This window comes from Gymnogyps californianus, chromosome 9 (genome assembly GCF_018139145.2).
Source record: "Gymnogyps californianus isolate 813 chromosome 9, ASM1813914v2, whole genome shotgun sequence".
NCBI classification, from domain to species: Eukaryota; Metazoa; Chordata; class Aves; order Accipitriformes; family Cathartidae; genus Gymnogyps; species Gymnogyps californianus.
Genome location: NC_059479.1, coordinates 9,866,905 through 9,894,517, shown reverse-complemented (window position 1 = coordinate 9,894,517; position 27,613 = coordinate 9,866,905). Strand labels below are relative to the sequence as shown.

At 47.7% G+C, this 27,613-nt stretch overlaps 2 protein-coding genes across 2 annotated transcripts in view; one reads left to right on the top strand and one right to left on the bottom strand.

Moving 5' to 3' along the window:
• Positions 1-7,087, top strand: part of STK26 (serine/threonine kinase 26) — a 34,209-nt gene extending 27,122 nt beyond the window's left edge. The window contains exons 6-11 of the mRNA XM_050901569.1: positions 700-885; positions 1,522-1,670; positions 2,347-2,440; positions 2,914-2,976; positions 3,067-3,203; positions 3,755-7,087. Coding sequence (XP_050757526.1) covers positions 700-885; positions 1,522-1,670; positions 2,347-2,440; positions 2,914-2,976; positions 3,067-3,203; positions 3,755-3,779 — 654 coding nt within the window. The 3' untranslated portion in view covers positions 3,780-7,087. The remainder of the gene's footprint in view (positions 1-699; positions 886-1,521; positions 1,671-2,346; positions 2,441-2,913; positions 2,977-3,066; positions 3,204-3,754) is intronic.
• A 3,113-nt stretch (positions 7,088-10,200) lies between these two features.
• FRMD7 (FERM domain containing 7) lies at positions 10,201-21,617 on the bottom strand. Its single transcript, XM_050901568.1, has 12 exons — positions 21,561-21,617; positions 16,894-16,998; positions 16,469-16,511; positions 15,021-15,099; positions 14,187-14,284; positions 13,930-14,044; positions 13,581-13,728; positions 12,341-12,436; positions 11,900-12,063; positions 11,598-11,666; positions 11,433-11,508; positions 10,201-11,232 (listed from the first exon to the last, which is right to left on the bottom strand). The coding sequence occupies exons 1-12, from the start codon at positions 21,615-21,617 to the stop codon at positions 10,201-10,203; spliced, it is 2,082 nt and encodes a 693-aa protein (XP_050757525.1).
• Positions 21,618-27,613: the final 5,996 nt, after the last annotated feature.

Sequence of the window (27,613 nt, the reverse complement as noted above, 5' to 3'; positions counted from 1 at the left end):
AAGATATTTTGATACAAAGACAGAATTTGTTTATAATGCTTACCTTTAGCTAAAATAAATACCACTTCATTATTCTTCAGAAACTTACACTGTGAACTTGGTGCTTCAGGTCTAACTGGTTGTTGATAATTTTCTAGCTAAGTCAATCAAGCAGTCTATTAGGAAAGAAATTAAGTGATCACCTGCTGGATTTGATTCAACTCTCTGCCTTGTTCCTTTAGAGAGAGGTGTCAAACAAGGTTGGATACCTCAGTGCATCCGGAGTTCAAAAAGTAACATCACTGTGCAGTTTTGCTAGCTAAACAAAATCTGAATTAGACATAGGAAATTTGTGGCAGTTTGTAGTTCATTATATAGAAAAAAATCAAGGGAAGATTAATGTTTCTGAAGCTTTTTCCAAAAGCATGCGTATTAGGTGCACATTTAACTTGCTAACAATGTTACAACAGTGACAGTGTGCAACAAAAGTGATGTTGTAGATGTTTGTTGTTAAAGACTGATTAAGTCAGCCAGGTCTTTGGGCATTACAGACTTCAAGTATTAGAAAGGATCAAGTATTAGATCTTTGTGCATTATCTACTTAGACCAAAATTAATTTCATTATATAGATGCAGTATATATGAAGATTTCAGTTATTAAATAATACCTAGTCACGGTAGCCCTTAATTTTGTACTAAAAGTAACTTTTCCCTTTCTCAGGCTGACATCTGGTCATTGGGAATCACTGCTATTGAACTAGCCAAAGGGGAGCCTCCCAACTCTGATATGCATCCGATGAGAGTTCTGTTTCTCATTCCGAAAAACAATCCTCCGACTTTATTAGGAGAATTCAGTAAACCTTTTAAAGAATTCATTGATGCGTGTCTGAATAAGGACCCAACATTTGTGAGTAGATATGTGTGTTTGTGTGTGTGTGTATAGATGTTTTGCTTTTGTTTTCTACTCTCATGCTTGTGAAGTATTTTGTTGGTGTAGTGCATCATAGTTGATTGAAATAATTTTAGGGACTATACTTTCCACTGTAAATGGTGCTTTTTAATAGCTGTGTCTCCATCCTAGTTTCTTTTGTTTAAAATACTGAAAAGAGGAGGGAGAATGCTGAAAGAAATGGTGGTGGCAGAAGCAGCTTCCTAAAATGCACTCAAACCTAGGATAACATCAGAAGAGAAGCTTTAACAGAGGAGAGAATCTTCGATCTTTTTCTCGAGCAGAGCTTTTGCTGTCTGTCTGAATTCTGCTTACAAGGAAATGTTGCATTGGAGAATTTTGATTAGTCATTTTCCTGGGTGTGTACCTTCTAACGTAGGCAGGATAGGCAGTATAGTCTGTGTGTGCCTTGATCATATTTTTAGAGTGCTTGTAAATGTGGATTACTGGCTTTTCTTGACTTCCTGTTTCACTAATTTCCTGATACTATATGAGTTAGCTCTAGAAGTCAGTTGTCTTACTAAATCTCCCCTATTAACATTTAAAATCATGAAATGTTAGCATAACATTAAATATTTAAAGTGTTTCTTACAGCGCCCTACTGCAAAAGAACTTCTGAAGCACAAATTCATTATGAAAAATGCCAAGAAGACTTCATATCTGACAGAACTGATTGATAGGTTTAAGAGATGGAAAGCAGAGGGACATAGTAGTGATGAAAGTGATTCCGATGGTTCAGATTCGTAAGTTTATTTTCAGTTTAGTCTCTTTGGGGCTTTTTTTTTTTTAAAAAATAATGTTACTAAAGTAGGTTTGTTGCAGTTTCGCCGTGTAATTAACTCTTCTTCTGTACATCTGTCTTTGTTCCATATGTTTTTCATTGGCTTTTTTCAAGAAAACCCCTTGTATGAACCTAAAGACTAACACATAAGTCAAGCTCTGCGCTCATTATCTCTTTAAACTTTCTCTCTCTGAACTCAATTTCAGTTCTGTTTAAGTGCTATGTATTTCCTAGTCTGAGGCTAGTGGTTATACCAAAAACAATGAATCACAATTAGAAATATTGCAGAGCAAGGTTGAGGTGTATGAAGAAGTTTGCACAATGCCTGTGGAACAACACACATTCTGTAAGTCTCTTGCTTTTCTGGATATCAGATAACTGTTTTAAATGGGGTGCCATGGGAGAAGGTAAGCTTTATGGGTAGATAACATCTTCTGTTCGCTTTGATTGTATTTCAATTTATTCAGCCTCTGAAGTTGTTTTTTTAAAGTTCAGTTAATGTTTCAATACACATTTTTCTTCTTATTTTAAGGAACGTGGAACTAATCCATATAGATTTATTATGTATTTGGGTTACCTATGCTTGCATAGCGTTATGTTGTGGCTAGTATTATGTACATCGTATCCTTTTTCTTCAGGGAGTCCAGTAACAAAGAAAATAACTCTCATCCTGAGTGGAGCTTTACTACAGTTCGAAAGAAGCCAGATGCAAAGAAGCTACAGAATGGGACGGTATGTACAGTCTGGAGTTCTTCTTTCTAAGTGCTGGTTTTGAAGCCAATTTAAGGAAGATAGTGGTAAAACTTAGTAATTACTCACTTTTCTTAAGAACTGACTGTCTTTTTGTAGTTCAAGAGATGATGCTCGTTAGTGATATTTCCTATGCCCATGTCAGCCTTAAATGCAAAAGATACCGCGTACTAATAGATCAGTATCTGTTCATAGAGATGTGAATTTTAAAGACTTATATAATATTAGAGGGGAAAAACTGAACTGTTTTTCTGACGATATATGACATTGTTTCAGATGTGTCATCAGGCATCTGTTTCCACATCACGTTTGTTGATGCCTTCATTGTTTTTGTAATGTATTTCAAGTACTTTGTTGAATTTAACTGAACTTTCAAAATCACATGTGCCATGTTAAATGTAGCATATACGTTGTATAGGAATATGCTAATGTAGTCCTTATTTGTTAACTTTTAGGATCAGGATCTTGTTAAAACCCTGAGTTGTTTAACTATGATAATCACCCCTGTGTTTGCTGAGGTAAGTCTTGACTTAAAAAGCTTCTTTGAAAGTATTACCCAAATGTCTGATAACTTTTATAAGTGTTACTTGTTGTGGTTTGCTGCTCAGCTCAAACAGCAGGACACAAATAATGCTAGCAGAAAGAAAGCAATTGAGGAACTTGAGAAAAGCATCAATATGGCAGAAGCAACGTGTCCAGGGATCACAGATAAGATGGTGAAGAAACTTATGGAGAAATTTCAGAAGTAAGTTAAGGAATTTTTTGTATGCATTGTTTAAAAAAAAAAAAAAACCAAAACACTTTGATTTTAAAAGAATAATTTTAAATTAAGTACTTATGCACAGGAAAGGTTACTTGATGCCGAACTTCATATGTTGGGTAAATTTAAGTAGCTTAGTGACAAGTGAAAGATCTACTATGTCCAGTGCTTTAAACTTTTAGCTTTGGTAGTTATATGTAACACTTCTGTTTGAGACTAAAACTAGTAGTAACAGTTACGATATCTGTTTGGTCTTCTAGTACTGCAATTTTACTGTAGTTGTTATACCTTGCTTCCTTTAATTTAGCCTGCAGTTTTGTCGTAAGCATATTTATAGCCAGTAAGGGAGCAGGGGACTCTTTAACCTATCTTTTTAGGGAGTATTTTCTTGAGAATGTCACTTCTGGTGTTTTTTTCCTATGAACTGTTAAGATGAAGGCATGTACTAGTTTAGTGATGCAAAGATAGTTATGTGCTGTTTGCCAAGCTGAAACTATATAATTAACAAAATTCTTACTTGCATTTTTTATCCGCAGATTTTCTGTTAATGACTCATCCTAAGAAACTTCACATAATTGACTGCTGTTTCGTATGGACCCAGTGAAACCCACCAAAACTACTTCAAGCTTGGCAGTGCTTAGCTCATGAGCTCCTTGTGCCTTTTGGATCTTTGCAACATATTGATGGTGATTGAGGATTTGAAAGAACCTACTCAACTATTTTGTGGCAGTGCACATGGTTTTATATTTTCAGGAAATTATTTTGTAAAGAACAACTTTTAATATTGTAGTTTCACCTGTTTAATCTGATAAATGTTGAGGTGCAGTTTTGCTTTTAGAAATAACCATTACTTTAGTTAATAGAAAGTGCAAGTACAGTATGTTTTGATGCTGTTTTGTTCCTGTACATGGGGATGTACAGGTCTTTTGTATTCTTGAGTTAAACTTTTGTAAATCACTAACAAGCTTCAGAGAAAATTAGCTTTTTCACAAGCGTATTCGAAACATGTAATGTAGTGGCAAGGGTATTGCTGTAGCACCTGCTTCAACCAGCATATAGTTATCGTGCCCTGAAAAATAAACCTGCAACAGTATCTATTATAATTCTAAATTGGTACAGTATTTTAGGCAGCTCTATGATTAAATATATTTGAGAGCAATATGTCAATAGTTTGCAGGTGATATGTAGCAACAGGTATATCCTGATGTACAGTATATGTATTACCTTTTAGAACAGGTTTTGAAGTAGTAATTCAATCTTATATCATCATGGTAGGAAAATTTAGAGCAATACAGTTGAGGGGGTGGGGCTTTTGGCAATAATGGACAAAACCTGAAGTCCAATTTAACTTAATTTAATTTTTTTCCTCTGAGTATACATGCCTGGGTGGAAGGGAGCCAGAGAAGCCGAGCGTCGCATGATACATACCTCACAAGCAGGTATAAGTGTAACACCAGCGTTCTGTGTGGTGGTGTTGTTTCTCCTGTAAGATATTTATACGCATTTTTGTTCTTAAACACATTAAATACAGTACATCAACATAATTTGTTTATAATTTTCTGAAAGTGTATTTTAAATATGTATTTACCAGTTAATATGCAAATAACTGAGTTATAGATATTCTTTCACAAAGAGGTAGTACTGTGCAGTACGGAGTGATTTTTTTTTTTTCCATAAAAAGTAGGTAAGACTATAAAGTTGCTTTCAGTTATATATTTATGGTACTGCTAGATGGATAATATCTTCTCTTCTGGTTTTTTTTCCCTTTTTCAACCCAGTATGTATATTATGCTGAAGTTTTGAACTGGGATTGTTTTTCAGTACTTAGCTGTGGAACTGTTGGTGTAAATTTATTTTTGATAAAGGCTGGGTGTGTTTATTTTATGGTTCAGACCTGCACATTTTGTTTTTGCACAAAAGTCATTTTAAAGAATCTGAAATATATCTGCCAAATATTGAAAAAGTAATGGTGTGCAAGTAAATACTGCGTTTTTAGTCAAATGTTGCCATTACATCGTTTTTATATAAAGGACACTTGTAAGAGATGGTGGTTAGATATGCCAAGGACAATTATTTTCAATGGTGCCTACACTGTAAAAAAAATTACTTTTAACTCCTTGTTTTAATTTTAAAAAAATGTTTCTGTTTAAAACTTTCATCTGCTATATAACTGAAATTCAATTAGAATTTATATCTGAGAAAAAAGTCTGGAAATAGTTTTTGAAAACAATAATGTTATGGATTAAATAAATATTTTTATAAATGTAAAAGCAGCAAAAGTTGTAAATACAGTTGATCTGAAGCTTTACAAAATAACTGCATCACAGAAACAAATTGTAGTGCTCCTCTAGCTTCTGTAGTTGTTAGTCTTGTAAATCTGTTTATAGATGAAGCTTATTTCAATGTTTTGGGGGTTTTTAAATGGTTTAAAAATAAATATTTAAGTTCTGTAAACTTTCATGAGCTTGTTCTGTTGTGCGTTTTATTCTGGATTTTAGTAGCTGTGCAGAGGTGTGGATATACCTCTTACAAACTTGTGTTCTAGTTCAAGAAAGGTGTTCCTTGCACAGAGTTGCATGGTTGCTTTGAAAAGGTTTGGGTCCCCCCCTTGCTGTTCTTGTCCGGAGGACACCTACCAGCTGCTACGCCACAGGGAATGAATGGAGCAGCCCCAGGGTTCAGTTTGATTCCATTCCTAAAGAGGAGTCTTCAGGATCTGTGTGCTCAGGCGAACGTGCACGGCCAGTGACAACACGGTAGAGATGTCAGAACACTCTGACTTCATTGTGAACTCAGCGTTGTGGAGTGAAGGTACAAAAAGGCCTGTGCCAGAGTTACCTCGGCTTTCACGTCAGCAGCCTCGACCCAGATCTCATTTTAAAGAGCTCCATACAAATTTCTCAGAATTAAAAACATGTTTTTACTTCCATGTCACTCCCCTTAAGGTGTTCTTTTTATGTGGGAGACCAAGGGGAGAGGTGATGGGAATTCCTCCCGAATTTTGTAACTGGTGGCTCTGCCCTGTTGACACAGGGTCTTTAATCTATGCAACTCTATAAACGATTCTGGGTAGGGAGAGTTAGTGAATTATTTGGGAAATTGGAACCTGTCCTATTTGTGATATGACTATAACAAGTTGCTGAACTACGGTGCCTCTTTTTTTCCTGTGAAATGGGTGGGATGTATACCTACCTCATAGGACAGTGTGGGGAAAAACTCATCCACGTGTGTATAATACTGCCTCGTTCTCTTATAGCACAGTCCATTCGAGAAGTTATTTTTGTTGTACCGCATATGGCATTTCTGCGCCTAAAGTCTCTGTGCATCATAAGACTATAATCTAACGCTTAAGAATGGATGTCTGTATTACTGGTTTCCAGAGAACAGTTGTCTTTTTCCCCACCATGTGTTAGTTATTGATGAACTGTGTAACTTAATCAGCAGTATTCTGTTGCTGGCAGATAGCTAATGGAAAGATATATCAAAATATTCATGCAGGAACCATCTTCTTGCTTGTTTGGTTTGCTAGGCTTCCCACTGTAGATTGAGAAGAATTGATATTGAAATAGTCTTATCAAAGTAGTCTGAATCGCAGCATAGAGAAATGTATTTGTTCTTGGGTAGATGAGTCCTTTATCAATGTAACCATTCTTAAAACCCTTGGTCTCTGACTCCTCTAGTACGCTTCTGTACTGTAAGCATGTAGTGTCGTAAACACCTGTTCTTGCATTCAGTCGAATGTCTATAGCTGAATAGGAAAGTACATAGGTTCTTAATGTGTTTGCACAAAGTTTAGCAATTGTTAAAGGTCTGATTTTTATCACACTGTTTTATGACTTAACACTGGAATAAAATTATTTTCCTCTTTACGAAGTTTTAGTGGTTTGTATGTTGGCTTGTCGTATTTCAAATTTTTCCAATAAATGAAGTAACAACACAGAGATGAGGTAAATACACTGAAACCTGTCTTGGGCTTCTCCATGCTGAAGTTCTTTGTATACTGTGTACATTTTGCTTCTTTTTATATCCTAACATACACACCTCTACCTAAAAAGTTGCTGAACATCATGCATCTGAATTTCAAGATTAGCTTTATCTGTAAGCGATATATTTTATATGAACCCCAGTTACTTCAGACTGAGTGCGCTGAGTAGCTTAATGTTTTGACACACTAATGCTACTGTCCCTCCTCCCCCTTTAGTAATCCTTGCTTGTGTAAGGGCTATAAAAGTTTACATCTCCCAGGTGCTGCTGTCTGTCTGTCACTGTCAGCAGACCAAATCATTCCATGTCCTCTCTCCATCCTCGTTTTCTTCCCTAGTGAAACACAATTACTTAAATAGATGTTCTTACCTCTTTTGGGTGAATAGGGCTGAGCGGGGACCATGGGGAAGGGCTTACTCAAGGGTTATTTCAATTGTTCCTTGACATGTGAGCCACTGCTTACTGGGACTGTTCCTTTATTTTCATCAGTCGGAAGAAAGCTAGTTTACATAATGAATTTAGCTTGAAGATATTAATTTCTGTCACTTAGGAGCTGCTTTGTTCCTCTGCTATTGTTGACCATCATGTAGGATGTGCTAAGGCACAGTGCACATGGTGTGCACCAGTGCGCTCTAGTCAATGGAAAAATCCAAAAATAGTTCCCAAGTCCTTGTTTCTCCTCGATGCTGTTTTCCCAGCATAGTCCTGAATGCCAGAGCTGGCAGCTCCTGGAGGTTCGGGCAGTGTGGCTGTACATTGATCCCTCTCGGTGGGACTGTGTGTCTGTTCTGGGACATGCTCAAGGTAAAGCTGACCTGGGCCAGCCTTTACCTGTGTCTCCACATGCTTTCAGGAGCTGACAGTGATCAGAGGTTTGCCTGTGTGCTTAAGGTATAACCCTTTAAGGGACATTCTCTGAGGGCTGCGTGTGCAGTTTGTATTTGAAACACTGCTGTTTTTTTTTCCTCTCTACCAATAGGGCATATAGACTGCCATACTTAAATGCTGTATTGAGTGGTGGTTCTTGCTCTTTCCAAGGTGCAGAGCTTTGGGAAAGGGAAGAAACAACTCTCTGTAACCAGAAAGATTATCCCTTTTTGTAATAGAACATGTGCCAGAGCAGCATGTGGAGTCCCTGTAGTTCACAGCTTCTTCAGCCCAGGGTAACCAGGAGCAAAAGCAAAGCTTAGTGTGCTGTCTTGTTGATCTAATGCGTTTCTTCGGGCAACCAACCAAGAACGTGGTTGTTTTCAGCAACATTCAGGGGTCTCCGTGAGTCTCCCCAGTCACTGAGACAGTGAAGGGCACAGAGGGAGCCAGCAAGCAGCTGCAGGAGAGGGAAACCAGCCTGGCAGCTTCGTGGAGCAATGAGGGCTGCCTGGGAGCTGGGAGGCACAGGGGCAGGTGGGCTGGGGGTGCCTGCAGGGCTGGGGGTGCAGATTTCACAGGGCAGAAGGAGGAACCCAAAACTCTGGTGTGAACAACTGATTTTTATTGTCCAGCTTCTAAAACAAAGGACAGCAACACGCAGGGTGAGCAGTACCCGTAAGCCCAGTTCTTTTTACATTTTAACCTATTTTCTTTCTTTGTCCCGGCTTCCTTGTTTCTGAAATCCATTCTAGCAGGTCGCAGTGGTTTCTCAACCATGGATTTACCGGGCTGTCCCTCTCCTTACAGTCACGTCCTACAGATACTTATAGGGTTGTTCTTAAAGAAAAGTAACAAGACCCTCCCCTAAAGTCTTACAGAGGTGTCATAATTCTCCAGTTTTCTGAGTAGATTTCATGTAGGTTTAGGGTAATAATAAGTTTTTGTAACAAAAATACTTCCAAGAAGTATCTTTATATCTTTTCCCTTCGAGAGAGCAATGGATAATCAGGAATTCCCCTCCTGCCACCCCATGGGTGAGCAGTCCCATCTCCTGCTCCTTCTTTATAGCTAGAAGCAGCCCTGGTAAAAATAACATTGCACTCGTAGCAAAACATGAAAGTTTCAAAGCACCATGGTTACAGCAGACTTCTAACGCCAAGGGTGAGCACCAGCTGCCTGTTTCTTTCCTACCCACTCCTGAGATCTTTTTCCCCATGCTGCTTAACTGAGGCCTGATTTGGGGGAGCAAAGGACCCCCTTACATGCCTTGTGCCCCCAGATTTAAGCAGGGCGCTGAGGTAGCAGGGCTGTGGAGGTGCTGCCGGAAAATGACAGCTAATGGGCTTAAGAAAACCGGAGCTATACAGTATCATTCATTAACCCACTTCCCAGAGCTCACTGTGGGATGCTGCTAAATGAGTTACAAGCACTGCTCAGATGTTTCTTGGGGAAGGATAATGCTCTGAACTGGCCAGGGAGAAGACAGAGCAGTTTGCTTCCTCTGTGGCTCCAAGCATCGCAAGGAGCATCCCACACGTGCAACCTTGTCCTCGAGGGCCAGGCGCTCCCTGCAGCAATGGAGGGAAGAGAGGCAGGATGGAGGAGAGGGGCTCTGTGCTGGGGCATTGGCCGTGTCCCACGGGGGGGTCAGCTCCAGGAGCAGCCTCCCCTGGCCATCCTGCTCCTCTCCAAATGGGCCTCAAACGCCCTTCCCACCAGTGTGCTTCCCGGCAGCTGTGAAAAAAACAGATGTTTTTTTCTTTTTCTCCCTCCCCACATGAACACTCCAGCAGCTGAGCTCCAAGCATGGCCAGCAGCCACCGGCTTGGGCAGGACACAGGGTCTTTGCAGGGCTTTAGGAGAGTCCTGGCCCCTCTGGCTGGAGTAGGACCCCCACGTGTGGTGGCAGAGACACACCAGCTTCCAAGCATGGTGCAAGGGATGGGTACTTCTTCTGAACACTGCCTTGTTGTCCATTAATACATCCTCTATAGCTAAGAGCACTCGCACAACACAAGCCCATCAATGTTTCGCAAGCAGTAAGCAACCCTGCAAGCAAGAGTGTCACCCTTCTGTGTCCCCGGGTCAGTACCGGCCATCTCTGCTCCCTCCGGCCAGTGTCAGGCACCTAGGTGAAATACCTGGAGGCCCCCCTGGAAGTCCTCTCTTCAGCAGTGCTGGTGGCAAAGGAGACCTCCTCATCTTCTTCATCCAGCTGGAGGCTGCCAGAGGACAGCCGCACGCGGGCCATGGGCGACCGCAGCACCCGGCCGTACAGGGAGCAGTAGTCTGCGGCCAGGAGGTCGGAGTCGGAGTCGCTGGACTCGGTGCTGCTGCCCACGTAGCGCTCGGCGGAGCGCCGCGGCCCCAGCGCCAGCCCTTGCTGGGCCGGCACGTGCCGGAAGACGCCCGCTTTCCGGCTGCTCAGTACGGGGCAGGGCCCCAGGGGCCTGAACTCGGAGCCGTAGGGGAAGCGGATTGTTTTCATGTCTGACTGGCTCCAAGACCGCTTGGGAGGCTGCTCCTGAAGGCCATAATCGAAGGAGCGAACCAGCAACCTCTTCTCCCCTGCTGGGGCCACACTTGTGCCCGCTGCCATGCACGCAGCCTCGCCATGAAACTCCCCGGCCCGGGTCTCACTCGGGCTCTGCCTGAGGGGTTTTGCAGCCACAGGGCTGCATCCACTGGCTGTGTCCTCGCCGGGCACCAGTGCATGGCACAGGGGCTGCGGGGGCCTGTCCAGGTAGAAGAGGACCTGCGGGGCCGGGGCGGCCATGGGTGGGGGGCACGGCACATCCGTGTACACCAGCGGCCGGGCACTCACCTCCCGCATGTTGCCCACCGAGGTGCTTTTACTGTTCCCGGCGAACTGGTGGTGGGGCCGAAAGGAGGTCAAGGGGTTCTTGGCGCTGAAGAGGTCGGCAGGCTCCCATGCTCGCTCCAGCTCCAGCTCGGCATAGAGCAGGGGGAAGGCAGATGAGCTTTTGGAGTGGGGCAGGAAGGCAGGGGACGCTTCGGGCTTGGAGCGCTCCAGCTCGGCGGCGAACGTCAGCTCCACGGCAGAGCTCCGGCGCCGGCTGTCCAGCGTGGGCTCGGAGGCATGCACCCCGTTGGCATGGTAGGACCCCCGGCCACCGTAGGCCAGGCGCAGCTCCTCCACCTGAGCAGGGGCAGAGGGTGAGTGGGTGCCCAGACCCCCGGCTGGGCAGGGGGGCAAAGCAGGGCAAGTAGAGCCAGCAGTGAGCCTGCAGAGCTGAGAGTCTGGCTTGGCCTCCAGCTGAGCTCCGCCAGCTGGGGCCACGATGCCAAGAACCTCCCCCAGCCCTGGCACTACCTCTCACTGATGCCGAGGGGAAATACCTGCTTGGAGACGTCTGTCAGGAGGTCCGGGGAGGAGCGGCACTGCCTCTCGTCATAGCGGGACGCGTAGTGCTTCCTGCAAGGCCAAGAGCATGGGTGGGTGCATAGCCAGTAGGGTGTTCCCCCCCCACCCAGGGCACTGCCCCCCTCCATGCCTCCTGGTACCTCTCGAAGGGTAGGTTCTTCATCTTTGCCTTCCTCCCATGCTCCAGCAGCTGCCGCTGTGTCCTCCCGCTAAAGCAAGGGGGGAGAGGTGTGAGCAGCACCATCAACCCCAGCCCTGGGCATCCCCACATCCCAGGGGAGGCGAGGGGAGGCGGCAGGACCGAGGCAGTGGTCTCTCCAGGAAAAGCAGCTGTCAGGCATCATCCCCTTGCATCCAGCCAGGTCCGACACAAAAGGGAGGCTCTGAGCTATCCCCACGCCCTTCCTGGCCTCGTGTGTTCGGTTTTCCCCCGGGAATTTACCTGTAGCGGAAACTGGAGCCCTTGCTGCACAGAAGGGCTTTGGGCTTTGACTTCGGCTCTTCAGACAGCCTGAAGAAGGCATGGTACTCCACACACGTCTTCCAGAAAGCCTTGCAGGTGTCGCGGCTCGCCATGGTGAACTCCAGCGTGTCCTTGCACAGCGCCTGCACGGCCGGAGACAAGCGAGCTGGCGTCAGAGGTGTGGGGCCAGGCTCTGCCATTTGCCCTCCTGACCCCGCAAAGGACCACACCGGGCTGCCGGCAGCTCCAGCCTCTGGGGACACGGGAGTGGGACATGCCGTGCTGGAGGAGGGGAAGGAGAATCACCCATGAGCTGCAGAAATGGATTTTATTGAAAATCAGGGACTTTTTGTATGGCTGATCCTCTGTCCACAGCTGCCTGCTCCTGAGCCTGGCAGCTGCCTGCAGCACGGTACTTACAGAGATGTTTGCGTGGAGCTTGATGAGAAAATGCTTCCTCTTGAAACTCAGTTTGCGAATTTTGGACCAGTTGAACGTGTTGATCTTTGTATTGCCCTGCAAGGATGGACGCAGCGGTTACAGCAGGATGGGGCAAGTGAGGATTGCAGAAGTACGATGGGCCAAGACCTGTGCTTGTAGGACACTAACACAAGACCCCAACATGGCTCTCACTGCCGCCAAGGTCTGGGGAAAGGGTGCCAGGATTTGGTGCTGACCATCAGTTGGTCCCAAAAGTGGGAATTGAGGTTCAGGGCTTAACTCTGCCTACTGAAGCTATTTCTCCAGGATCCCAAGACAAACTTCACTGAGGTCAAGGCAGGGAGTCCCACCTGTCCCAGCTCGAACGTCACATGAGTTAATGCAGAATCAGCCCCCTAAAAGAAGTACGACGCTCCTCTCCTTTGCTGGGAAGCGTAGCAAAGCTCAGCTCACTCCCATGCCTTTAGACCCAGCTTAAGCAGGCTGCAAGCGTACCTTACCCCTCATTATCATTACACATCAATTCAGATGCAGCCGCACAACACTGGTGCCACGGCAGGACCGGGTAAAACTGTGTTACTCCATGCTGTGGCACTGCGACCCTCTCAGCTTTCTGGGAGAGCCCAGATTTTAATGGGCTCACAGATGCTCTAATCATGTGTGAGGGGTGTTTATGGCTCTGAATAAATAACTGGGTCTGGCAGCACTTATTATGAGCAGCAGACCCACAGTTAGGACTTTTTTTTTCTGCTCTGGCAAGATGTTCCCAGGTTGAAATTAGCCGGTGTGGGAGGCAAGCACTGCTTCACGCCGGCTGCGAGGAAGCCTGCAGCTACGCCGTGATTATAGCATTATGTAATTGCACAGACGTGAGGTGGCTATTTTCGCTGGAAGATTATACAGTGAACACATGTGACGCAGCCGTGTAACCTGCGGTGCTTACACGGCCGCGCTCGCCATGACAAAAGCCAACAGAGCCGGGGCAGGCACAGCGGCACACAGCCAGCGCTGATGGAGGCGGTGGGGCTGAACCCCGCAGCCATGCCCCGGAGCATCACCTCCACACCCGAGGTCTGCCGGGGCATGTTCCCTCTTGTAGGATTTGGGAGTGTTTGGAGCGTGCAGGGGGGAGGAGGGTCCCTCCCAACTGGAGGTGGTGTCCCTGGGGAAAGGCCACCCCGCCTGGGTGCTGGCAGCCTGCCCCGAGCCCTGGGCTTACCCGCAGGACCAGCACCCCCATGTGTGTCACAGCCAGGTTGATCTGCGTCCCCTCGCCGTCGCTGGCGGGGTGCGGGCGAATCCCATACATCTCCAGCTTCCTGGCCACGTCCAGCAGCTGAACATCCGACTCGGCCGGCGTCTTCCCGCTGGAGACACAAACGTGTCAGGAAGCGACAAGAGTGAGAAGGCAGCTGCTGAAATGGGCTGAAAAAGTGCCATTTTGGATGTGCGCACGCTGGCATCACACCCACCCCACTGCCGGCCCTGCCTGCTAATGGGAGCAGCCCCATTGACAGGCACCCATCGGGTGCTTTGGGTGGGTGGCTGTGGCACAGAGCAGCCCTTACCTGTGTCTCCGGTGGTAGTGCATGATCTTGTTGTCCAGGTACTCCTGGTTGGGCAGGTACCTATGGGTCGCCAGGTGCTCCTGGTCCGTCTCCTCGTGGAAGTCGCCCAGCTCAGCTGTGGGGGACATGGGGAGAGCATGGGTTAGGCTGCGAGGGGTCACCGCAGGAGGAATCCCTGGCTACACAGCCAAAGCCCCGTTGAGCACCCCGTCCCCGGGGAAGGGGCATCGTCCCTGCAGGCACTCGCCTGCCCTTACACTGCAGCAGGTGGGAGACGAGCAGCGCCGCGCTCTTGTCACTGCAGGGCAGCTGCCCCAGTGCCAGGTCCTTCTTGATCTGGAGGGTGAAGAGGTACCTGTGGAGGGGGACAGAAGCGTGACCCGGGCAGGGGCCAGGTTCAGCAGAGAGCTGGGCGCTGGGCTGAGCTGTGAGGGCTCTGCTGCAGGGGGCTGGCTGTCCCTGCGCCTCTCCCTGCGCTTGCCCATGTTTCAGCCCAAGGGATGCAGGTCCGTGGGGTCACGGGAGGAGAGCGCAGCTCCTGCAGAAGGCTGCAGCTGGGCACCACCATGACCAGTACGCCCCTGCCATTGAAATGCCCATTAGTAGGTTCCAGAGTTAACATTCCTTTATGCTTTGAAGAGCATTTGCATCTCTCGGGGCTAATGTTCTGCAGAAGCACTGTTTTAATTTTATTCTTAGTTCCTGTTCGCAATGTTTTCTCTAAAACATAAGAGCTAACAATGTCATTTTTAAAAATAAAATTAAAGTTCTCCTTTCAGAACACAGCTTGAGGCAGGAGCTAGACTGAGCAAAGTCAGACTCGGTGCCCAACTGCTAAAGCATTTGGCAGTAAACAAATTGCAGCCTCTTAAGATGGCTGATCCTTCAAGTGGATTTTGTTTAAAAACAGAGGATCAAGAAAAGATAGATACTCTCTTGGTTTTGTTTTGTAAAGTACAGAGCTCTTTCAATACTTAGAATAACCACTGCTAACAGGTTCGGGTAGATGAAGATAAAGAATTAAACGCATGCTTCGCAATTGCAAAAATATAGGGCTGTGCGATAAGAAAGTAATAGAACAAGTACTGTACCTGGTCAGCTCTTCTCTCAGATGGCCGGGGTCCACTGGGAAAAATTTCACCATAAATTTGAAAAGAACCTCCTTAGGATCTTAAAACACAACATCTTCATAAGTTTTCTTTTACTTTTCTATTGAGAACATTTACAACTCTCTTCACACATGCTATCTCCTTACAGAGTAAATTACTCTGGGCCCTTACAAACCAGGGCTGGAAGCCCTGAGCAACAGGGATTCCAGCCTGACCCCACGACCAGCCTGCCCAGACACCCAGCATTACTGATGGAAGCAAACAGGGAGTTGGGTGCCTAAATAATACTAAAGGAAAAAATGCCCCAGCATTTCTTTAAATTGCAAAGACCCCAGCCAGGAGGGGGGTTTCCGTGGAGCCCGTGCCATGAGTGCTTGTCTGGAGCGTGGCCAGGGCCCTAAGTCTAATTGCCATCAGCAGGGCTGTACATTAAAGCCAGCCCTCCAAGCATTTGGAATGCAACAGCTCCATAGGAGACTGTTCGGCCAAAGCTTTTTCGTGGGATGAGTGAGAGCAAGTGGCCAAGCCCAAGGCAAAGAGCATGGAGGGAGGGAGGCAATTTTGTAGGCACCGACTGTCCCAGGACACCATGGGACAGCTCAGGGGCTCCTGGAGGGCCAGGGTCCTGCAAGAGCAGGCCTGAAGGGACATGAAAAAAGAAATTGGTGTGTGAAATAATCCCACTTCTGGTGCATCCAGAAAGGGGAGGCTTTTTGTCAGGCTTTCCCCTTACAAGGAAATTCATGCAAACACTGTACTGCAGCCTCCCTGTGGCAAATACTGGGGTCATGCTCTCGACCGCCTCCTAGTCATCGTGTATTTGGGGAAAATATCGTTTGGTTCATTGCCGGGGTGGCAACAGGCATAGGCTGAAAGGCGCACTCTGTTAGCACTGGTCGTGGCCATGGCAGGGAATGCTGAGCCCGAATTCAGGTCAGGCTCCGCAGCATCACCATGCAGCGGCACGAGGGGGCTGGGGGACAGAGAGGAGCAGCCGAGCCTGCGAGGCACACGGCTAACTCTGCCTCACGCAGGGCTCGCGCCGCACAGGCGTCTGGGCTGCTAAGAGCTGCCAAGGGGAAAGGAGGGCATGCAGGGAGCGATGCCTGCCGCTCTGCCAGCACAGCAATGCGCGCACACACACACGCACGCAGCCGCCCCTGCTCCTCCGCCAAGCTGTCAGGTTATTAACAGCTCAAGCCTAAAATGGTGTAGATACCAGATTGCAAAGGCAGCAGTATTTCTACAGGATTTTATACGGACTGTGGTGTCTTTGCAAACAATCCTGCCCAGCCTCATGCTATAAAATGAGCTCAGGTAAATGCTGGAAACCAGAGGCCCCATCCCCAACCAATAACACTGCACAAATATGCCTATGCTAGTCTGTCACTGGCAGTGATTTAGAAGAATTTTATTCTTGAAATACTTACTTTTGACTTGCTTTGTTATGGGTTTTAGTGGTTCCAACCAGACCTGAAATAGGGCAATGAAGAACCGGGTGAATAAACAGCACAAGAGACGGGGAATAAAAGCAGCATCATCATGCTAGAACGCAACACAAAATTGTTGGCCAGCTCAGCTGCTGCGGCAAGCCGCCCTGCTGGGCAGCCCCACGTGGATGGCTACAGATAAACCCCATGGGCTGTGGCTATCACCGAGGCTTTGCCAACCAGCTTGTGGCTCCTCTTGTAACTCCCATTTTCAAGGGTTTTTTGGCATCGTGGCAAACCTTTCTGTTGAAAGTTTCCTTCTGGTATTTCAGGGAGGTGTTAGCAAGCCCCCAGCTGTGCGGGCAGTTGCAGCAAGGGTGCGGCATGGTGCAGCACCGGGGCCCCGCGCCGTGACCCACACTCACATGGTTCCCAGCCTGGCTGCGAAACTCCAGCCCGAAGTATTCCTTCTCCGCAAGGTTGAGGTGGCTGCAGGTGAGGTTGAAGAGCCCTTTTCCACAGGATTTTTGCTAGCAAACAAACACACCACAGAAGCAGCGGGTTAGGCAATGCTGACTGCAGCGGTGATGGGATTTCAGTGAGATGGGGAGAAGTTTTATCTCCCTGCCTTCACCTCGAGAGGAGCTGTGGGATTTTCCTGATTCCTGATTTCCAAAACCTTACTCAGTAAATGCTGCTGGTTTTGGCATGTGGGACAGGACGACTGCACACTGTGTGCCTCTCACCTCTGCTCTTGGAAATCAGATTCCTTCTCATCACTTCTCTCCTTTATTAAGGAATGTAAACCAGAAAGGAAAGGAAAGGGAAAGCAAAGAAATCTTGCTTTTGGCTCACCTTTTGCAACCCCCACTGTCCGGGCAGCTCTATCCCTGGCAAACGAATGAGCGATCCCCGGGACAAGCATTTACCTGACCCAGGGATGGCCGTGGCAAACGTGCTCGATTAAGAGCAAATGGGACCACACCTCAAACTTGTGCAGCGAGCCCGTGTGCCCCGACAGCCAGTGACCAGATTGCCCGGGACAAGCTACTATTATGGTTAATGGTAATTAACAGCAACAGGACCCTGCAGAGATCCTGCGCCTTAGGCTCTGGGTCATCCATGCACTTTAGCAATATTAATTAAGCGGCACTACATGCTGATAAGGGAGGCCAGGCTGTAGTTATTCCCAGTAAACAGAAACACTTTGGAAGGTGTTTTGCTTGACTTGTTGCAGTGCTGTGTGACACGGCTGGGGAACAACCCGGGAGGCCCCTGACTTTGGAAAATGCTCCAGAAAGCACTAGAAATGAAACTGGCAGTGACTCACCCCAGCAAAAACCCTGCTACTCCTTTATCAGCTTGTGAAAAGCAGGCCAAAAATGAGCATGGGTTAGTGCAAAAGCAAGCCGGAGCAGAGAGGGCGGGTTAGACAGCTGCTAAATTACGGCTTTTCGGTGATGGAGGTGAAGGCAGGCTGCAGCTCCCCGTGCCAGCGGCTGCTCCCGGCAGGGACGGGAGGGACCCCGGCTGCTGGCAGTGATGCACGCTAATAACCACCTTTCACAGCTTCTCCTGGGATGAAATTGCTGGCTCCGTGCTGAAAGGCTGCTGAAAAGTGATAGCGTAATAACAGCATTCGCTCTGCAGCACTCCTGGTTCTCCTCGAAATTACTAGATCACAAGGGTAATTAAAACAATTATAAATGTTTATTTCCAAGCTAGAATTTTCTAGCATGAAAGGCCTTGGCCTTTGTCAGGCAGCCAGGAAAGACAAGCATTTCTTACCAGGTTATTACCCACCACATGTCTGGTGGGAGCGACCCACTCTCCTCCAAGCCCAGCACTGCCCAGGGCAGGCACCGCAGGAGATGGGCGGCCCCGTCCCCAGGAAAACCTGCTCACAGGGGAGATGCAGCCTTGTGATGCAGGGGATGGTTTAAAAGCAGAGGCTTTACTCTTGCAGAGCGCTGCTTGCAGGTCTCTCATCCTGGGTTTGTGGGGTACCGAGGCCCCAACCCGTGCTGCCGCAAGTGCTGGGATATGGTCGTGCTTGGGCAGCATCAGCCCTGCACTGCATCAGGTGAGAGCAGCGGGTGCTGTGTGCTGGAGGAGAGCAGTGCAAGGCAGGAGTGTGACGTGTGGGGCTGGCTGCCCCATGTCCGACCCTAAATGTGCCTTTGATGGCGTTGCAGGGCCAGGTTAGGGCCCACAGGCAGAGACCCCTGTGTAGAAGACGGTGGAAAGGAGAGGCTGTGCTTGCCCCTCTTCTCCTTGCTGAAAGCAGCTGGGACTGTAAGCAGGGTACGAAAGCAAGAGGCACATCCAGAGGCAGACAGCAACGTATGCAACACATGGGGACACGCACACTCGTCCCCAAAGGACACTCTGGCAGCACGTGCGGTCCAACGGCAAAGTCACTTTCTGCAGCGTTCCCCATAGCACAGGCTGCTGCACCCAGGTCTGTGGTTTAGGGGGGAGCGACAGCTCGTGGGATATGATGTGATCTTTCTCCACCACCTCGGGAGATGCCTCCCATGCCAGGCGCACTGGTGTCTTCTGCATGGCTGTAGCTGGCATGTAATGCCATGCACCAAAAGCCACCAGCCCTGACACTCCCTGTGCCCTCACTGGACCAGCTCGTGTGCAGCCGGCTCTGCACACCTCCTGTCAGTGAATTCCCACCTTCGCTCATCATAAGGGACACGAGTCCACAGGAGACTTTGTCCTTCACTCAGCCCCAGCGATTAGTTTTTCTGGGCTTGTTTGGTTTGCCTTTTCTTTCTTTTTTTCCTTCCTGCTGAATCTTGCCCTGTAGCAAATTCCGCTAGCAGAGATGCCCAGGCTTTGTCTGCCCAGACTGCAAAGTGGTTCGTCCTTTCTGTGCTGCTCTGGGAGGGCTCCTGAGGCTGCCCAGGCTCGGGGCTGCTTTGTTTAAACCCTTTCCAGAGAGAAGAGTGACTTTATCGGTGAGAGCACATGCCAGGTCACGGCTCTAGGTATCCAGGGGTGGAAGGAAGGAGGCAGCTTTGCAATATCTCCTCTCAGTGCAAGAAACCCATTAAAGGCTGACCTGTGACTGTCCCTGCACCCGGGCATTGGGGCAGGGGATCCCAGTGCCCTCCCAGTGCAAGGCACAGGGCTCGCTGGCATGGCTGGCAGCATCCCAGCAAGATCCCATCCGCGCCATGGCTCAACCCTGGGGTGTTCAGCAGGGAGGGCACAACAGGGGACATTCGGAGATGTGCCAGGCCCCTGCCTTCCCCCACCCTGGGGGCTCAGACCTGGCTTGTCGGTGCCATCCTGGGAACCATCTCCAGCACCCAGCCAAAGGAAATCCTGGGAGCTCAGTGGCCACGGGGAGGGTGCCAGGTCCTGGCTGTCGGCGAGGATGGGGATGGAGGCAGAAGCCTTCCCAGGCCAGCAGCCAGCACCGGGAGAGGAACTCATTCCCATACAAAGCCGGGCTGGAAATGAGACCTCGCTGCACGTGCCGGCAGCTGTGATACCCACGTGAGGCAGGTATAGATGCATATGCTCAGCGTGAGGCAGAGGGGGAATCAGGCCTGCCGTGTTTTCTCTCTTTTGTCCTTTTCCCTCCCATTATACTGAAGTACCGCACATTCAAAAGAGCTTTCCAAAGTCGGGAGGGGTTTAGGAAGAGTTGCTTGAAATATCTGCTCAAAACTTAGCCCAAAGCGGTCCTTTTATAATGGAGAAGTCACTAATTCAACTACTCATTTATCGTACCCATACAGCATCAAATGCATGAAATGCCTAAAAGGGGTTTCCAATACCGTTTCATGCTAAAAAAGGAAATGACCAGGAGTTCCTCTAATGGAAGCTATTTGCTGCAATAACATGTCGTGCACAGCTATAGTGCTGTAAGTGTTTTGGGCAAATAAGAAAGCAGAGATGGAAAAAAAATGCAGCAATATTGTACCAGCAGCATCTTTCAAATTGTCTCTGACTATGCCCTGATCTAATCAATACGGAAAAAAGGCAGTTTTAAATGACTAGTCTCATTTTTAAGCTGACTCTAGGTCGAGGATACATTAATTAAACTAAATCGAACAAATTCCATACTGTGCCAAGTGATGGAATTGCTTTACAGTCCTCTTCTGTGCAAAACAGCTATTGCAAAGAAACCGAGCAGTACGTCTGAGACTGAGCATCTCAGGCTATGCTATAAAACCAGAGGACAGGACTGTCTGAGTAACGTAACAGGACTGGAAAAAAACCAATTTATATGAAACACTGTGGTCCCAGAGGAGATGCAGGTAAGTGCTAGAACAGATCTACTTGAATTATCTAATTCAATTAGCTACTGGGATTATCACATCCTAACCAACAGTAAATGCTCAGTCAGACTTGTAAAAAGATGTGTTTCTAACAAAGATATAATTTACATCTAGTTTCAGTTATCTATATACATATATATATCTCTAACACCATAAATATTAATACTTAGCATTTAAAATCTATTTCAGCAGTCAATATTCAGAACTAGCATTTATTAAATGTGAGTTGTTAATGACAGTGTGTTGTTGGACACTGTCATGCAGAAAATAAGATATGGTGAGTTTTTTTTCTCAGCTATTCTCAAAACCACCTGGTTTTCTTTTTCGGCTGAATGCCCAGGAAGAGATGGATGCAGATGTTTCTCACCAGGCGTAATTTGGTTAAATATCCTATTTTTATTCTGGTCCTAGATTTTTCTTCCTTGTTGAATGCTTATACTGGCAGCCAGACAAATGAGAAAAGAACCCGACACTTGTCAAGAACATCACTTCATATTAGCTGATTTCCAAAAGATGACACCAGTTAAGTAAAAGCCATTCCTCCTTCTTTATAAATAATGCCAATAAGAGGGGAGAGTGGGAACGTGTTGGTGCTGAAAGACACTTAACAATCAATCAGTGCTACAACCTCTTGTTTTGGATTTGAGGTTTTTTTGCTTTGTTTTTTTGTTTGTTTCTTTTTAAAAGCTGAAAAACCAGAAGCTATCATCAGAGACCATGCAATCCTTCAGAGCAGCAATGACTTCAATAATTAGCACAAAAAGCCCAATAAGAATATGATACCCACTTACATCAACTACAAAGATCTTCTGCGAGTCATCCAGAAACTGGACTTTCAGGTGCAGCATCCTCGAGCATGTGGCTGAGCGTGCGGCAGGCGCGGGAGTCCTAGCGATGTGAGCGGTGTGCCGGGAAGGGAGCCCTGACTCCTCTTGCACACATAATTTCCCTCTCAGCTGGATGGAGAAGGCTGCAGTCACAGATGTGGAGTGGAGGCTGGAGCAAAGGAACTGAACGCCTAAAAACAAGTTAAAAAAAAAAATACTGATACCTCCCCTGGTTTAAATATCACCACTGTATTAAACGATATTTTCTCCCTGTGAATTGTGGGTCTATTAATAGGGGGAAAGGCTGTGCAGCAGCTCTGCAAGAGTGGCACTAACAGGGCTGAGATAAACACAGAGCTTTTACACCTGGTGGTAAGCAATGCGAGGGCAAAGCAAGCCCATGCTTCGTGCTGTGGGGTCAGGGAAGAAGAGCTGAGCGCCTCTCCTGCCAAAGTCACCGAGCAGCGAGCGTCACCTTTTCTCTGCTCTGGTTAAGGTGCACTAAAAGACCAGCTGGCTGGCAGCTCTGCTCGCTCCATGAGGTGGGCAGATAAGGTCCTATCTGCTAAGCAGATGTGTATGGGCCAGGCAGACGGGCTGATGTACTTCGCTGGAGACTGGGAATTGTTTCCAACTGAACTTGAAACCAGGTGGGAGTCCTTCCCGGGGAGGCAGAGGAGGACCTGCTGCTAATTCCCAGCTGGCACTCTGCTTTGGCAGCTCAGTAAAGTCTCACAAGCCTTTGAGACAACCTGGTTCCCATTTCACACCTGAAAAGCCCACGTCCCCACGCACTAGCTCATCCTCCGAGTGCCAGAGCCAGCTGCCCACCCTCGAAACCCCCCTGGGGCTCAGCCCAGGCTGCCGGGTGCAGCCTCCCCGCAGTGTGGTGGGTGCCTGGGCCTTGCACTCACCCTGCTTCTCTGCCCCAGCTACTGCGGGGACATGATGAGCCGCCTGACCTCTCTGGCCGCTCTCGTCCAGCAGAGCCCCCCCTCACTGAGCATTTGGATGAAGGCAGCATTTGGGCAGGAGCCCCCGCTTGCAGAAATAAATGCACGGAGTAATGCCAAAAGGCAGGCGCTGGACTGTCATAGGGGATCGTTATTGCTGCTGCTGCCGGAAAAAGTCACAACCACACACAATCCTGTGAGACCCAGAGCGATAGAAATGCATCTCAGCCACATTAAGTGCTGCGGAGATTTTGCTCGTTGCTCCCTTCCCAGTTTCCACTGAAACATCTACTGTAAGTCACTCCAGGCCATTTGCTGTGGTCCCTCTTACACTTCCCAAATATTCCTGGGGATGTCAGAATAGAGCCTGTCAGGCCATACACATAGCTTGCCATCTGGGGGGCAGAGAGGAAAAATGTAGAGCTTTTTAGCTACAGAAAAAGTTATTAGTCTTCTGCTAACCAGGACAAAAAAGAAGCCTAAGAGTTAAAGCCAATCTACTTTTCCATGTGAATCTGCTCCCCAAAGCAGCTGAGGTCATGGTCCGCCAGTGGCCGGGAGGGGCTGGCTGTACCGAGTGTGCAGGCACTGCATCCAAGGACCAAATTTCCAGTGCTGCCCTTGGCCCCGGGGTCTGAGCTCTTTGTGTCACAGGAGAAGGGCGGTGTCACGTACAAACCGTCCGGGGGGCTGAGTGCGCTTCCCCTCTGCAGTTTTAAATGTTCGTGCCGTCAAATATTGATGGGCACTGAGGAGAAGAGCAGCACTCCTGTGAGCGGCTCACACGTTGCAGGCATGGCTCTGCCACAGCGGCACTGGGAGCACGGCAGGAGCGCTGGACCGGCAGGAAGGATGCACGAGGGTGCGATGGAGGAGTCCCCAAACCCTAGAAGAAGCCAAGCCTCCCTGCTACAGGCTTTCGTGGTGTGCCAGGGGCACAGATCCTGGGCTCCATGGATGCCATTAGAAGCTGAGCACTGGCCAGCCAGGCTGTGGATGGAAGAAAAGGGTTTATTTCACTACTGTGGCATGAAGGAAGGGGACTGCGTTGGGTTTATCAGGGCCTCTAGCTGCCCTATAGAGGCATTCATGCAGACAGCGTGGAGCCAGCAGAGGCAAACAAGGTAAATGAGGACTTTTTTGGGGTAGGAGAGTAAGAGACAGCCAGAAGTGATGTGGGACAAGCAAAGCCCATTTGGGATGTGAGAATTATTGCTGAGAGCAGAGGAGATCTACCGCCTCAGCAGACAAGCTGATATACCCATTTTACTGCCACCCATCTCCTTCCCTCTTCTGGAGGTGACTTTGGGGCTGGCTGAAGCAGCACGCATGGGGAGAACCAGCACCCCAGGAGGAGCAATCCTGGCTCCCGGCCTGAGTCAGTGCCAACCTCCAGCTGGGCATGTACGTCCTCCTTACGCGCAGGGGCAAGGAATAATGTGAAAATTGTGCGGGAAAGCACGGAAGAGGTGAAGGGCGAGCACAGCTGTACTGGCAGACATGGAGGGGACCCCGAGCAGCAGCACCGGAGCACGGCAGGGTCTGAGCAGCAGTGTGTTGGAGCAAGTACTGCTTCAGGTTTGTTTGCTCAGCCAGCTCATCCCTTGATTTTTAATACTCTGGACCCTGCTATCACCATCCTGCATTGCACCAGCTCTCCCGAGAAGGACTTCAGTCCACCGAGTGCATCTGACCCCCTGTTAGGCTGGATGGTATTGCCTTGAATCAGGGTCTTCTTCAGCCTCTCAAACACCCTGGTGTTTGCCAGGATGGATTGAGCAGAGCAAGAAACAAGAAGTCTCCTTCCTCCCAAACCCTCTTGTCCCTTTTCCAAGGTGAATTTTCACACTGGTCTTTAGGATTTGCTCGTTTGCTCCCCTGTTGGCCCCAGAAGCGGTAGCATGCAGGATGTCTGACGGAGAGCTGAGTCACTGCGGTTACCCTCCATGGAGCCTCCCGAAATGGTGAGCCACCGGCACCAGGCAGCGAGCGAGTTCAGCCGCCTTCCTCCAAAAGGGCTCAGTTTGGGCCCTGGGGATGGGTGCAGAAATGCCCCAAACCTCCCCAGTTCCTCCCTAAGTCACTCCTGAGAGAGGAGCAGGCTCTGAGAGAGCAAACTCTGGAGAGAAGAGGTGTAACCTGCTCCCCCTGCATCACTGCAGCTGCGGCTCTGCACACTGCTGTACCATGTGCTTTGTCCTGCTTGTCTTCAAATTCGGTTTAGAGGAAAGGAAAAGACAGCTAGGTAAAGTCATGGAGGAGAGATCCTTCAGGGGATTTTAAACACCATAGTCCAGAAGGCAAGAACTCACACCCGGCTCATTGCTGAGAAGGAGAAGCACTGATCCTGTTTTCCACACTCAAAACATTTGCTGTCGGCAGCTGCTGGAGACAGAGACTCACCTAGGTGGACTTTGGTTCATGGTGGCCTTTCATATATTTACATTCGATCTCCTCTTCCTCAGCTGGAGCTGCCGGGACAACATCCACATTCACTTCTCACCCAGCCGTAACCCTCCCAACGGCAGGGCCAGCAAGCAACACGGGGCTGCCTGCCTGCCGTCGCTGGGAGCAGCCTCAGGCACAGCCAAAGTCCTTCTGAACAGCACTAGGCACGCAACAGGAGTATCATCAGCTGGTTAATAAATCCAAGGCACGGCACCAATACTGCAAAACAGGGAAATTTCTTTCCAGAATAGGGTACCTACAACCTTCCTGCTGCCACACCAAAAGGAATGGTTTCACTCTCAGCTGGGGTCCTGGCTTACGTACTAGTTGCTTTAAATTTTTTGTAAAATATGCCCCCCAAAAAGGTATTTTCAAAAAACAAAGCCTGAAAGAACTGAGTTTGTTTGGCTTAAAAAGAGAAGGAAGAGGGAACAACAATAGTCTCCTGATACATGCAGGGCCATTCCAGGAGAATGGATCGGCTGTGTTCCCAAGCTATGGGGAAAACAAAGAAACTGCTGGAAATTGCAGGGAACATCTGACTTAGACCCTAGGAAAGACCCTTAAACTGTGAGGCAGGAGAAATACTGGAGCAGGCTGGAAAAGCCAGGGATGACTCAGACACACGTCTGCTAGGGACGGTCCAGGCACACTTGGTCCTGCCTTTAAACCTTTAACAATGACTATCATTTTTCATTGACTTCACAAGTCACATTATATCTTGAGCATATCTCAACAGTTATGGACTTGCCATGTCCTGCCCTTCTAAAAACTTCTGTCCCAGAACCATTCTATTTATTGAATATAATAAACAGTGATACATTTGCATTTCCATCAAGTTTTGCTTGCTAAACATCAGCTAAATAGTCAGACATCACTGTGCTGAAACTTATTACTCATAAGTAATTGCTGGGAAAATGGAAATTATTGCATTTTTTATTTTGTGTTTAGGTGGGTTTTGCCCATTAGCTTCCAACTGCAGGATAAGACTTCTCTGACCAGCATTTTGTTTTGGTACCAGAAGGTGACATTATGCAGCAGCATTTTCCTCTCCAGTTTGCCCCAGTCCTACCCAAGAACATCCTAGCGTGGTGCCTCCTCATCTCGCTAACTTTCCCACCGAGAGCTGTACTTATGGCAATGCAACACCACAAGTACTATTCACGGAGAGCAGCTCCACAGACACCCTGGTGTTCATCAGCATTAATAACTTCTCTGCAAAACTGGATGAGACCGACAGGAGGGGAGAGCTTCTGTGTATGAACACTGACAGGAGGAGTGAAGGTGAACACGCCTAGCGTTAGACTGGAAATTAAGACAAGTTTAAAGAAGAATTGCATCGTCTGACAGTCTCACACCGGGTGGTTCCAGTGCAGGTGATGACACGATTATATGCTAGCTATACAAATTATTTGCATCGGTGTCCAGCTGGTAAGGATTACAAGATAAGCAGGGACAGGGGGGTTGGGAGCTGTTCGGTTGCTGTGCAGGCAGCTCTCCTGCAGGCAGGCATCCCAGCAAAACCAGAAGACCCGAGTTCAGTACAACTTGCGGGCACGTGTGTGGCAGCAGAGCCTGACCCTGACGTGGTGAGAAGCATGGTGCCATTTCAGCCGCTGGACCCAGTTGCAATAATAATAAAAGAAATAGGTTTAGCTGAGTTTAAGCACTAAGCCAAATTAAAAGTCAATCGCCTGACTCGCCCTGTTTTGGGGTTTTTTTTAGTAAGTTTTTGATGCTCAAGGAAGCAGAGTCATATCAAATCTTATTCTTGTGATTATATTTTTATTTCATCTTCAGCAGCCGAGGCAAATGGCTCTTTTTACCTACCTGTAATAAGAGAGTAGGCAATCACGAATAACCTTGATTATGCACGAAAGACTCCAAATATGATTGCAATTCCAGACACCCGATAGACAAATTAACTGTAAGTGCAAAACTTTCTTTGAAGTCCTATTAAGATATACTCTCACCACGCTACCAAAGTCCTGAAATAGAAATTTATTTCCATTTCTCTTCTGTTTTCAACCTGTGCAAAAGAACGGTGTTTGATTTCAAGGGAGGGAGCACAGCCCCATTCCGAGGACTATTGCCAGGACGAACCCAGTTCTTTGCTTCCAAGCTCCCTCTCGTGGTGGTTGTACCCAACGACAAATACAGGAGAGCATTCCGTTTGCAGGGATGAGCAGTTCAGTGCAGCAATAACACAATCTAGCAGGCATCGATGTGTATTGTTGACTTTCCTCCCTTTTTCAGATTTTATATGCTATGTAAAAACTATTACCAGGCACTGAAGAAGGCAGTTTGCTGTTAGCAAATGCAAATGATAGCACAAGCTATACAAGAAACTAAACAATAGCCTGACTCCAGTATTATCCAGAAGACATTATTTCATTTTTAATATGCCACTTGCACTCTGTTGTTGGCACAGCTGTATAAAAAGCACTCTGTGATGTTTAATTCAAACAGATCACTTCGAAGACACAAGAAAGCAATTTATACAGAAAAAGAAAGCCTCACAAATGTATCGAGTCAAAGGAGCGCTGATGCCTCCAAAGACTCAGGCATCTCTTAGCATTCAGTCATTTCTAGCTAGGGAGATGGACCTCACTACAT

Coding starts and splice junctions, on each gene's coding strand:
- FRMD7 (XM_050901568.1), bottom strand. CDS start 21,617: ATGCTGCACCTGAAAGTCCAGTTTCTGGATGACTCGCAGAAGATCTTT. Junction 16,999..21,560: donor AGAAGATCTTTGTAGTTGAT/GTAAGTGGGTAT, acceptor TTTGTTTGCTAG/CAAAAATCCTGTGGAAAAGG. Junction 13,729..13,929: donor CACTACCACCGGAGACACAG/GTAAGGGCTGCT, acceptor TTGTGTCTCCAG/CGGGAAGACGCCGGCCGAGT.